Here is a 13,473-nt window from a genome sequence, read left to right as displayed (position 1 = left end):
CAGCTCTGGTAAATTCTATGCCCAGGAGGATTAAGGCAGCGCTGGATAACAATGGTGCTCACACAAAATATTCACACTTTGGACATAGTTTTCACATGCTCACTTTAGGTGTACTCACTTTTGTTGTCAGTTATTTTGACAATGTTGAGATATTTTGAGGACAGTAAATCTGTACTGCTATACAAGCTGCAAATTGACTACTCTAAAATATATTTTTCTCTTTTGTGAGAGACTGTATGTTTATATAGATGTTAACATATATGTTCCCATCTTTGCTAATTTCTCTTTAGAGAGACAGACAGACAGACAGACAGACAGACAGACAGACAGACAGACAGACAGACAGAGACATAAAGAGCTGTGTTACTGACTACAGTGCTATTTATACTGGTGCTGTAAATAGAAAGAGCTCCACTCTGGAGGAGGAACTGGAGGAGGTGCAAAATAGTGATGGCTCACATGTCCAGTGTTTGACCCACCAGCCTTCTATCTCCATTACGCCCCTCTCACAGGAACACACAACGACAAAAAACACCCTGATCCAAGAGTTTTTTGCATTCACAAAACACCATGGTGAAGTGTCTGATTCGGATCAAGACGAAGGTCAACATTCACCTGCGGATGATTAATCACTGTTACCGGGATGTGAAGGTGCGAGTGCTGACACTGGGCCCCAGACTTCTGGGTAATGTTTTGGGTGCTTTACCCATCATACCCTCTCTACCAGAGTCCAGTAGCTCCTCGGGGATCAGCCTTTCTCCATATGGACGAAGCCAGAGAGCCACAGGTAATATTTAAGAGTCATTATGAAGTGTACAAACCTTGTAAATTACTTTTACAATTTATGAAAACTATAATTAGCTTCATGATACATGCCATTTACTTTGGTTCTTCACTTTTGAAGCTGCACACAGTTTTAGATGGCCAGAGTGAACTGAGTGCAGAATGTAATGTGCAGTGCTCAAATTGAGTCAAGTCTTATGGGGGGGGTCCACATTTGTTGTGTAATTCATATATTTTTTACTAAAATAATCTTGGGGATCCCCCTACGTCTAATTTTACTTGTCATAGGGGGGTACCTAATGCCTTATGGGGTTCTCAGATCCCCCCAGCCCCCCCTCAATTTAAGCACTGGTGCTGTGTATATCTGGACTCTGCTAGAATATTATCTCTGAGAATGCGGTAGATGATTTTTAGTTTTTAGAATAAAATGCATGTTTTTACCAAAAGGTGAACATTTTGGCACACGATGGATGCACAGAGAGAGCTTATATTTATGAATTATAATTTATTAATTACATAATTATATTTATTCATTTATATGTTCATGTGTATTTTATTTAGCACTTTTTCCATGATTCAGTGATGGTTTTCAGTTGTTTATATTTGTAATAAAGTTCAGTACTATTTTCCATGGATTTTTATGTTTGTTTGTGGTTTAATCGGTTATTGGCAAGTACGATCAAACCTAGCTATAGTTTCTGTAAAATTTGTCGACCTTTAGTCAAGAGCTTCAGTTAATTTTCACATCAAACATCATAACATTGATTTGCCTTTTTGCCACCTTTTTTTTTATTTATTTTTATACTTTGCAACCTTTAGTGAATATAGCATAAGATTCCCATGATAGAAAAGCAGCCCATTGTGGTCTTCTGCTGTTGTAGCCCATTCACCTTAGTGTTTTACATGTTGTGAATTCTGAGATGCTTTTCTGCTCACCGCAATTGTAACGAGTGTTTAATGTGAGTTACTGTAGTGTTCTTAACAGTTTAAAACAGTCTTTTTATTCACCGCTGAGCTTTCTCATATATCTGCTTCTCACCGGATGTTTTATTGACCATCTCTAAAGACTGTTGGGTCTAGGATCCTAGTATAATCCTAGCACCAACAAACATGCCAAAGTTAAAATCATGGAAAAGACATTTTCTCTCTGTTCTTATGTTTGAAGTAAACATCAACTGAAGCTTTTACCCTGATTTTATACAATGCTTTGCTGCCACATGTGGATGATTGGATATTGGATATGACTGGGTAGATGTACAGGTGTTCCTGTTATAGTGGCTAGCAAGTGTACGTATAGTTACAAAAGTTATTACACTCATTTAAGAAAATAAATTGATAAACCATGTGATCTGCTGTTTATTGCTTTACTCTATTAGATTCACTACCCATCAGAAGTCTGTCCACTCCTGACCACTCAATCGCTAGTAGCACTTCATTACTAAGCACACACTCCACTGGTCCAGAGTGTGGAAATAAGGAAGCAAAAATTTCAGAAGGAACCTACAAGCCCTCCAGTGATGTGTTCCCCACACCTGAATTTGAAAGCACACTTGACCAAGAGGTTGAAGATCCAGAATCAGTAACTCCAAAAAGAGCTACATTGGCCCAGAGTGTAAGCCATAAACCTGGAGGTAGAGCATCTCACCTGGGAAATCTCAAACCAAGCACTGGAGGCAGTGAGACGCACCAGACCTGTGAGATTATTGGGCTACTGGCACGGCTGGTTTTAGTGACGCTTGCTTCACTCTTGGCTCTCCTCCTGCTTCTCATCGCTATAACAGAATCCAAACTCGATGTACCATTTCTGAGAGACATCCGCGAGACACCAGAATTCCAGCAACTCCACTATACCTATTTTTGTCCTTTGAGACGCTGGCTGACCTGCACCCTGCGGTGGATAGGGGTCCATCTCATAAAGGAATGAGACTCACATTTACCTTTAGATTTTTTCACTTTTTTTTTCTTCACATTGCTGCTAGGTTGCAACTTATTTTGCTTCTAATAATTTCACTGAGCTTATTTTGATATATTTACAATCTTCCATGTGGGTTTACGCTGATCATCATCATGGCTTTGGCTTGTTACAAAATACACTATATAGACAAAGATTTGTGGACACCTGACCATTAGATTTGTATATGCTGTTTGAGCAGCCCTTATAACATTTAGTCCCCATTTACAGTTATAAAAACTCTTCTGGGATTATGTTTCACTAGATTTGATTTTTAGGTGTTATAAGGGTGTGACAGTTGGGGAAGAATTACATATATTTGGAAAAGTCTGGTGTCTGCTAGTTTTGTCCATATAGTTTATAATTGTCCAAGTGCAAAACATATTTTAAAAATATTTTATAATTTCTCCCATTGTTCCTTGGCTTACCCCTCATTATTTGAATTGAGGACAAAATTTCAGTCTTCTCCAGGGCACTGTTCACAGCATATAAAAAGAGTGTAAGAAGCAAGAAGAATGGAGAACTTGAAAAATAGTGAAAGAAGGAAGAGCAAGCATGCAGAGTGACTGTTCTGTAACTATTTATATATAAAATGTTTATTTATTGGAATTATGGTTAACACCAGCATAGCATAAAATCTACACAATATATGGACAAAAGTTTGTAAACACCTGACCATTAAATTCATATGTGCTTTTTGAGTGTCCCATTCTGCATTTAGTCCCTATTTGCCTCTAAGGCCTGCTGTGTAGTCTGCTTGCTGCTTTATATCACACACAGTGGTAGTTCTCTGTTTAAGATGTTGTACTTCTAATTAAAATTTTGTGAGTTTAATATCCCAGCACCACCAAGCAAAAACTGCCCCTGAGCAAGGCCCTAAACTTTCACCTGTTCAGCTGTATAAATTAGATAATTGTAAGTGTTTTGAATGAGGGCGTCCGCCAAATGTAAATGCAATGACTTTGTGCTGCTGTCATTTCATTTGGCAAACAAATTTCTTATGTTTAGTGCAAACATATTTTGAACATTTCATTCCACATTCAGTCTCCATTTGCTCTTATAATAACCTCCACTCTTCTGGGAAAATGTTCCACTAGATTTTCAGGTGCTTGTGGAGATTTGTGCTCATTCAGCTACAAGGGTATTAGTAACGTCAGGTACTGATGTAGCTGAGGTGAGGAGGCCTGGGGTGCAGTCAGCGTTTCAATTCATTCCTAAGGTGCTTAATACTTTTAAAGTCAAATAGATCTGCAATATCTTTTACTTCAACGCAGGTAAACCATACATGGTTTGTGCACGGGGGCATTGCCATGCAGGAACAGGTTTGGGTCTATATGCTATACTATAATTGTGTGGCTCCAACTTTGTAACAGTTTAGGGAAAAATCACATATGGTTGGAAAAGTCAGGTGTCCCAATACTTTTCTCTATATAGTGTATATGAACAAAATAAGAAACATCTCCATGCCTCAAATAAATGGATAAAAGACAGGAGATTTTTGTAATAATGCACAAAAAAAACAGCAAATATGTTTTTTGTTAAGTGCACAGATGCACATGTTAATTTGGTGGGAAGTGCAAATGTAAAAAAAAAGATAGAGTTTAAATAAAAACATTATTAAGAGGAATGTTTTTGACTTTCAATGCTGCAATAATGTCAATCAGCTCCTGTCCTTTTATTTTATAACTGAATGTATGAAGTACAACAATTGAAGTTAAGGTTGTCATGTAATAAGTATTGGTACAGTCAGGTTTAGTATCAACAAAAGCATTTCACTGCATGTCGTACTCTGTATGTATATGTGACAAATAAAATTTTATTTGATTTTAACAAACATGATTAGAAAATCAAACCAGAATTAAGAATAAGGTACAAAAAAGTATCAAACAAATTTCAAAAGGCTTTTAAAAAGAGAGAGCGATTAATGCAACTGAGCATATAGAGTAAGAATGTAAGCGTGTGCCTAATCAGTAAGTGTGTGACTGTGAGCACTGTGGTGTGTGTAAGTGGTGGGAGATAGCGTCCATGTTAGAAGGCTGCAGTGTCTGCTGAGAAATTGAGTTTGAATAAGACAATGCTCGGACAGATGTATGTTTGCAATTACTCAAAATTATACTACACTGACTGTAAATAAGCATAAATCTTTGCCTGAATTGCCTATAAATCTGAACAAAATATGGATTTTTTAGAATTTGACAAATGAGCCGTTTTGATATATAATTATAAGAATATCTGACAAAAAACCCCATACATGAATCCAGAACTAAAGATTTATATGAAATATTTCTCATATGAGCATTTATATTTTTATTCTTATAATATTTATATTTTGTCAGCTCACATCAATTATTAATTGTGTTTTTCTTAACATAAAGCTTCAACAATGTGTATGTTCTTTTATTTAAATATTTTTAAGCATTACTAATATTTAGCTGTTAAGAAGTTTCCTCTCAAGTTCAAAGGACCAAATAATAGGGAGTTATTCCTATCTAGCTCGAAGGACCATATAAGGATTTTCACTATCTGGTATGCGCTGATTAGGGGATTATACTCGCCCCAGCGTGTCAGTATAGAATTGATTGTATATGAGGTGATTCTTGCTGTCTTCTACTTGCTGCTGTTCAGGGGGTTGCGTGATGCAGAACGCATGCCACGGCTCCATGTTCTGGCCTTTTATGCTCTTGGTGGAGGACGGTGTATTGTGATGTCACGGGTAGCTTGTCATTGCTTGGTAAACTGTATATCTGCCTCTACTGGTGAAGCTTGAAAATACAACTAAATAGGAATCCTTTCTTACATTAGCACAGTTTAATTTATTAAATACAAGCCTTTGTAATACTGTACATTTATTCATATATTTTTGGTGGACAATTTCTGAGCAAGATGACAGAGATACACGCATAAGTGCATTTTGACTGATGAATCTGATAATAAATAAATGCTGCCACCAATGATAGCGAGTATTTATAACTTGGTGTGATGTTTCAGACACGTGATTTGTTGATTAAGAAAAAACACAAATACATTGTTTATTTTGAGGAATCAGTTTGTTTTCAGTCTCATCTATTTAATGCTTTAGAAGTTGTTATTATACTAGTGTTAGAACAAACTATCTAAAGGCCGAAATATAAATTAACTCAGTTTGCTGAAGTGTAAGTTTCTGGAACGCAAGAGCGTATACTATGCTCTCTTCTTCCCAACCCAAAAATAGGCAAAGGACAGGTAATTTTCTTTATTATAACACAATATCTTTGTGCTACAAAACTGGCTGCAAGTCAAATCAGCTCCTTCACTTCAATGTCAGAAGTAAGCGTACAGCAACGTACAGCAACTGGTGTTAATGTTGTCATATATTGCATTAGGTATAGAATCAACAAACAGTCAAAAGTCAAGCATTTGGCAGGCAAAAGTAAAAAGTACAGTATCTAGGGTCATACTGGAATCCGGAATTGGGTAAAAAATATGTTTGAGATTTAAGTAGCAAACTAAATGCAAAAAGCATTTAAAAACAAATTTAACTGAGCATATACTTTGCAGTAAAAATTATGAATCAGACTGTGTCCAATCGGTATGTGATTGACTGAGCATTGTAGTGAGATTGAGTAGTGGGTGATAGCAGTTGCCGATGTATGTAAGATAGTAAGTAAGTTTGCAGATAGCCACAATGTCTGTTGGGAAATTGAATTAGGCAATGACCTGACAGATGTATTTTCCAAAACATGCTATAACACCAAATTATATTATACTGACTATATAAACCAATCAAAATAATCTCAAAATAATGACTTAGAGTAAAATAATGACTTAAAGAGTCAAATAATGACTTTGCGCTGGTATCCGGTTCATTTTTTGTGCCCTGTGCAAACAAAGTTTTAGCATCCAATTCCACATTTAGTCCGATTTGCTTTTGTAATGACCTCACACAAGTCTTTATAACTTAATGCTGGAACAAAGTATTTTTTAAGCATTTCTGATTATTCAATAATGTTATATTCTTTTTTTTATATATTTGCACATTTCTTTTTCTTTGCTGCTGTAACACAGAAATTTCCCCACTGTGGGATAAATAAAGTTATATCTTATTCAATTCAATTCAATTCATTTTTATTTGTATAGCGCTTTTAACAATGAACATTGTCTCAAAGCAGCTTTACACAGATAATGTGGTGATTAAAAGTAAATGTTCTTTATGAGTAAGTTTGTCCCTGATGAGTGAGCCGGTGGTGACTGTGGCAAGGAAACACTCAACGAGATGGCGATAGAGGGACTCAAGAGGGAACCCATCCTCATCTGGGTTGCACCGAATGTCCATTTATAGCAGATATACGATGTTGTGGAGTACAGTGATAATGATCAGAAGCGAAAGGTAGTCCTGAGTCAGTGTAGAAGACTGTTGACATTAACTACAGTCCAATCCATCCTCAAAGCGGAACCACCCAAGGCGTTGATGAGAAACCGTCCCAAGCTGCACAGACTGGCCTCCAGTCAAAAAGAACACTATCCAGAGGCCTGGATGAAGTGGGAAGATGATTATCTTATCCTATCTAATCTTATCTTATAAGTTACAGTTTAATATGTATTACAAACTTGCAATAGCTTACAGGGATATCTGTTTTGTTGTACAATTTCTGAGCAAGATAACAGAGATACTCTATATAAGTGCCTTTGACTGACTTATGATACAAAAAATAAGGAATAGAAAGAATCCTGATAGTATGTGCTTTTAACTTGTGTTGTGGGCAGTTATTTGGCAATCAAATGCCTTAAGCTTTTGCAAATAAAGAATTAACGATAGTCTTAACAACATTACAGCAGTTCCACAATGACGTGCATTTTGCACAGTATTTGCATTCTTTTGCATTTTTCCTGTAATGAGAAGATCTGTGCAGGTCTTTCACCAGATATCTTCATACCACCAGGTTCACTGCTCTTTCAGTCAGGTCTTAAACATGCCACAGAGAGAGATGAAGTCTGCTCAGGTTCTCCTTCTTTTGGCAGGTTTAACAGGATCAACAACATGCCTGTTATTAAGAAAATATATTTTTGTGAGCATATCTTCATCTTGGAATAATGCTCGGACATACTGCAGAGAACACTATATAGATATTTCAACCATTGACTCAGTAGAGGAACTAAATCAATACAAAATGGATATAGCAGATCATCTTGCTTATCGAAGTTGGATTGGACTTAGCAAAAGACCAGATCAGAAAAACTTTGTTCAGTGGTCTGATGGAAGTGTATTTGGATTCGCATCATGGCTTGCTGGTCAACCAGACGAACCTACTACTCAACATTGTGCTACTATTGCCAATGCTTTTTTTGCCGATTTTTTTTGTACAAACATCCTACCATTCATCTGCTACATATGGGAGCCAAGTCTAATCATGGTGCAAGAGATGAAGACCTGGCATGAGGCACTGGTATACTGCAGAACACAATACACTGACCTGATAAGCCTGAACACAGAAAGAGATTTATTAGCTGTCAATAACATGGTTGGGAAATTTTACAATGTCAGCATGTGGATAGGTCTGAACTTTTTGGATGGCTCATGGTTTTGGGTGAACAACGAAACTCTGAGTAATCCAGTCTTACTGCCTTCATGTCCCATCCAACCTCTCCATTGTGGAGCCAAAGCTAGAGTCAGTGTCTTGGAGAACAAAGGCTGCATGAAGAAAATGAACTTTATATGCTACCACACACAAGGGTATGTTAAATTCATGAATCATATGCACTATAAATAGTTTGGAATATTATATATATAATTATTGGAAGTAATATGACAAAAATCATGTTTTTTGTATTCATCTCTCAAAAGGTGACCCAAGAAAAAGAAGAAGAAGAGAGATCTGTACAAACATACACACACACACGCACGCACGCACGCACGCACGCACGCACGCACGCACACACACACACACACACACACACACACACACACACACACACACACACACACACACACATATATCCGTGTGTTCATTTTTAGTAAACATTTCCTGGAAATTTCTTGTGATCATTTTTTTCCTCTATTAAATATTGTATATTGTGATCAAGTGCTATAAGTCTGTAATATTTAACATTTTCAAGAAATTTGACAACAATGCTATTGACCATTATTGTATCGTATGCTATTAACCATTGGTGTACAACAATAAATCACAACCTTACTGAGCGATGCACAAAATATCTTCATTCTTTTTTATCAACAAAAGTACAAAGAATAGTTAAAAAAGCAAGTACTTCATTGTTGTACTTTAAATTCGAGTACTTCAGATTGGTTTAGCATGATATATGAATGACCTGGTATTGAAGCATTGAAGACAAACAAGGGACACTGATTGTGGTGCAAAGTGTTTCCTTATGCATGGAAGCCTGTGGCATAAACCCGACATGTTGGAGTTGAAAGGAAGTCTATATGAAATGTTAAGTTTTTGATTTGGGGCTAATTTGCTTAGAGATGGACACAAGTGTTTCCAAATTTGTCAAACATTGACAGAATAGCATATGGAGACTACAGAAAACTGGTCCAACAACCTAAAAAGAAAAATAACATGGAACACACACATAAACACCTCAGATTACTGTTCCTCTAAATCTTCTACTTTCAGATGCTCCACTTTCAGACCAACCACCTGCATGTCTTCCCTCATCCATAAACCTTCTCCTTGGCCTTCCTCTTTTTCTCCTGGAGCCTGGTGACTCTCCTCAGCATTTATCTACAACCCTTCGAATTTCATTGCAATTTATGTCTTTTATTTGTTTTTGTCTTTAATGGTTCCCATCATTTACTTTGTTTCACATTTAGGTTACGGGTTGGTACGTGGTCCATTGTTTTGTGTTTTAATTTTGAATGGTTTTCGTGTTTTTTTCTGCATTTGTATTTGCTGTCTGTATCCACTATCATCTGCATTTCTATAAAAAATTCTGGAAAAAGCCATCATATGAAGTTAATAAAGGAAAATCTACTGAGGAAACTGAACCGAGTTAAGCTGATCTCATCATTCTAACCAACTGCATCCATGATGTCACTGATGTCACATCCATGATAGCACTTACACCCTGCACTGAAATATTCTCCCACCGATCCTCAACCACTCCTCGACTTGTCCAACCATCTCTCTAGAATCACATGCTTTTCCTTTGTTCTGGCACTGAGGTGATGGAATCTCTGAACAGCTGAGTCACTAGCAGTCTTCAAACAATGTCTATATCTCTACTAGAGGATTTTTAAAAAGAGCACTTCTTGGATTAAAACTGTTTTTCTATTTCTTTCCCAGCAGAATTGTAGATGGTATTCCTAGCCTGTGGTTTATGAACCAGCATTAAAATGTATTTATTGACATCAAAGCAATTTGTTAGTCACTTTGAATAAAGGCGTCGGCCAAATGGCTAAATGTAAATGCAAAAGTTGGCGAACTAATCTATCATGCAAAGAAAAGATAAAAAGGAAAGGAAAGAAGATGCAAATGCAGAAAAATAGGCAAATGCAGTGTTGGAAGTGTCTCAGGAACACAATACAGTCCCCCCTCGGTCATAGGTAGTGATGTTTGATGCAGCATCATGGAACAGAGTCTGGGGATTCATGCTGCTGCCTGTACAGAGGAACTAGTTAAGTAACAGTTGTTTAGTGACAATGTATAAATCTTTTAATAATGTAATGTTCAATGTTATGAGTGTAACAATGAATGAATCTGAATTCAAAAATAGTTTTTTGGCAAAACATATCGATTTTTTTTTTGAGAATGCATAAATGTCAATTTGTAGAAATTTTGGATTCATTTTCTATATCCTTTGAGCACTCTGCTAGGAATGTCGTCTGGTCCTTCAGCTTTCCATGGGTTAACTCAGCTTAGAGCTTTCCTCACGTCAGCAGTAGAGAGACAGAGCACCTGTTCGTTGGAGTAAACAGAATTTATATAAACTCAATTTTTATCATCAGAAGAAAATCAAGTTAGGCATTAAACGCTTTCTCCCACGATTGTATGGTTAATCTCTATCATTTGAGGTTTACAGATAATCACAGACAGATTGGTCCTTACTCTGTTTATAAAGCAGCATTTCTCCTGTCATAATTAAATGATCAGTAGTATTTGTCTTACTTTATGGTTTTGTGTTTTGCAAATTCAATGTCTTCTTATGTGTATATTTATACACACAGGAGCACACTTAGGATTAATTTTTTATTAATATTTTCATGAATACGTACGTACACTTAAAACTTGCCTTAAAATAAATAATCTTTAACTTAAAAAACTGAAATTCTACCTTTAATATGTGCGGCACCTGGGGAATCCGTTACGCAGTCAAATTTCTAATATAGTATAGATAAATACATTTAGCAGCTTAATCATCCTTTATGAATGTACACGGATGTCAGTAGCCAAAAAAACAGTAATGTATTCAATTGGATAAAAGATATAGCAGCAATTATTTAAATAATGTCATCCTTCTGTTAAAATGGCTGACCAGAAGGGTTTCTGGTGTCTAGAAAAGTCAGCAAACTTGGCCATCAGAGCTTTTTTTATTGCCTTAAAACCATTAAGAATAACAGCTGGAGTTCTCCCAAAATACAAGTTGCAAGCATTTCCTTGTATGCAAATACAGTTTGTATTTACAAAGCTAAGCACAAGGCTAAAGGAGACGAAATTAGAAGTTGAAGATGAATAGAAGTAGAAGACGTTGAAATGCGACTACAGTTTGATATGAGAGTAAATAAAAATGAGCTTGACCATACCGATATCAACAGTACCTTTTAAAGAGTATTGTGTTAATTGATTCATTGAATCTAAGATGAAATTGACCATGAGATTGAACTTAATGTTGACTTTGCTGCTTGTGTGAATATACTTATGAGCATTGAAATGCATAGTGCTGAAAAACAACCATTAGAAAATAACAGCTCTCAACTCTCAACTCATTTACCATCCCATTAATAAGGTTAATGAGATCATTCTAGTCCATTACCTGTACAATTGTCTTCTAAATCTCCCTGTATAGAGCATACATATGTAATTTGAGACACAGCTTAGCTTTTTCCTATTAAAGCATGTCCTGAATTTAGGTCGATATACAACAATCAGGAATAACATTATGGCCTTATAATATTATTACTAGTGAAGTGAATAACACTGGTTATCTCTTTATCATGCCACCTATTAATGGGTGGGATATATTAGGCAGCAAGTAAATTGTGATGGCTAGACGACTGGTTCAGAGCATATCCAAAACTGTAGCTCTTGTGGGATGTCCCCGGTCTGCAGTGGTCAGTATCTATCAAAAGTAGTCCAAGAAAGGAACAGTGGTGAACCGGCGACAGGGTCATAGGCGGACCAAAAAAGTGTGACCAACACAAATTACGCAGGTGGTCATAATGTTATGCCTGATTGGTGGCCATGACGTCATACCTGTTCAGGGTACATGACAGCAATTTTCAAACGATTACTATTATATATGATATATTATTACAAATCTGTACCTCCTTTAGGAAGACTGTCCAGCTTTTATCTATTTTAATTATTTTTCTTATTTGTAGAAATTGGCCATAAACTTTCATTATGTGCAGTACTGAATTTGTAATTTCTCGTTTAAAGTTCATTGGAATATTATTACTAGAAATTGTGTTGTTTAAGAAATGTAATGTAATGCAGAATAGCAAGATTTCGTAAGCTTTGGATTGGACTACTATAATCTAGATGTTAGAATAACGTCACTAACAAGGTCTTCCAGTTAGTCCTGAATGTAGCTGTCACATTCCCTGCACAAATAGGTAAAACAATTACAAAATAGTTTGATCATGCTATTCCTTTGTTATCTAAACTGCTTTGGCTACCAAGCTTTGATGCTTAAAAAAGTGCAGGTTCTTTATTGGTACCTAGAATAATAAAGATTATGTAGCCATCGCCTAGTTAGAGTACAGGCTATTTTCATTTATTTTAGAAACCTGCAGTATTTGTTTTGTCAAGCTTTTTGTTAACAGATTTTCTCAAAGGTGGAGATTTTGTAGGTTTCTTTTGGTATAAAAAATACTTTCAGGGATACTTCCTGCTTCTCACTTTTAGCTATGCTATCATAGCTATTCCTGCTGTGTCCCTTAGATCATAATGTTCTACACCATAATGTACACCCATTAAAACTACTATATTACAAAAACACATCATAATCTATCCTCTCTCTGTATTTGCATTTGTTAAACTAAAAACAATACCAGATGGTCTACTTTTGCTTTAAGCTGCCTAAAGTTGTGAATCACTTGCTGCCATGAATTGCCTCTTTAATGGATACATGAATTGTTATTTTGAAAGGTCCTACGTGGATACTCTAGGATCATAAGACTTGCACTAATCAGAAACGGTTTATACACTCGTTCTTTTATAGACACCATCACTTGGATATTGTAGACTTGTACCGAAAAATTTTAGTTGTGATCATAATGCACCTCTAATGCTCATAATGCCCAATCTTTCAACATACTAAGTGCTGTTTGACTTTATAGTATAGAACTTTTATGACTCATAATCACACTATTTGCTGATGACGTTTCCCTTTTGAATTTGGTCCCTTTTAATATTGCCTTATGTAATCTCTGCTGTGCTCATTAGTGAACTAAATCTACATTCAGATTTCTGTAAAGCTGCCTTGTGACTATGTCTACTGGTACAATCATTATATAAATAAAATGCAATCTACTTGAATAGAGAGCCTAGTCTTCTTCTTGCTTCTAGAGAGGTTTACAA

At 36.2% G+C, this 13,473-nt stretch overlaps 1 protein-coding gene across 1 annotated transcript; it reads left to right on the top strand.

Moving 5' to 3' along the window:
- Nucleotides 1-446: 446 nt before the first annotated feature.
- LOC310718778 (FERM domain-containing protein 5-like) lies at nucleotides 447-4,911 on the top strand. The gene is made up of 2 exons (XM_083527770.1): nucleotides 447-787; nucleotides 2,160-4,911. Exons 1-2 carry the CDS (start codon nucleotides 571-573, stop codon nucleotides 2,705-2,707), a joined length of 765 nt encoding a protein of 254 aa, XP_083383896.1. The 5' UTR covers nucleotides 447-570; the 3' UTR covers nucleotides 2,708-4,911.
- The last annotated feature ends 8,562 nt before the right edge of the window (nucleotides 4,912-13,473 follow it).

This window comes from Silurus aristotelis (genome assembly GCF_946808225.1).
Source record: "Silurus aristotelis genome assembly, chromosome: 24".
Lineage (NCBI taxonomy): Eukaryota > Metazoa > Chordata > Actinopteri > Siluriformes > Siluridae > Silurus > Silurus aristotelis.
The sequence above is the reverse complement of the archived record's forward strand: the minus strand, read 5'-3'. Positions and strand labels throughout refer to the sequence as shown.

What these genes read in the sequence shown, in the direction of transcription:
- LOC310718778 (XM_083527770.1), top strand. Translation starts at nt 571, where the DNA reads ATGGTGAAGTGTCTGATTCGGATCAAGACGAAGGTCAACATTCACCTG. An exon ending in ACGAAGCCAGAGAGCCACAG is followed by an intron (nt 788 to 2,159) that starts GTAATATTTAAG and finishes TTACTCTATTAG; the next exon opens with ATTCACTACCCATCAGAAGT.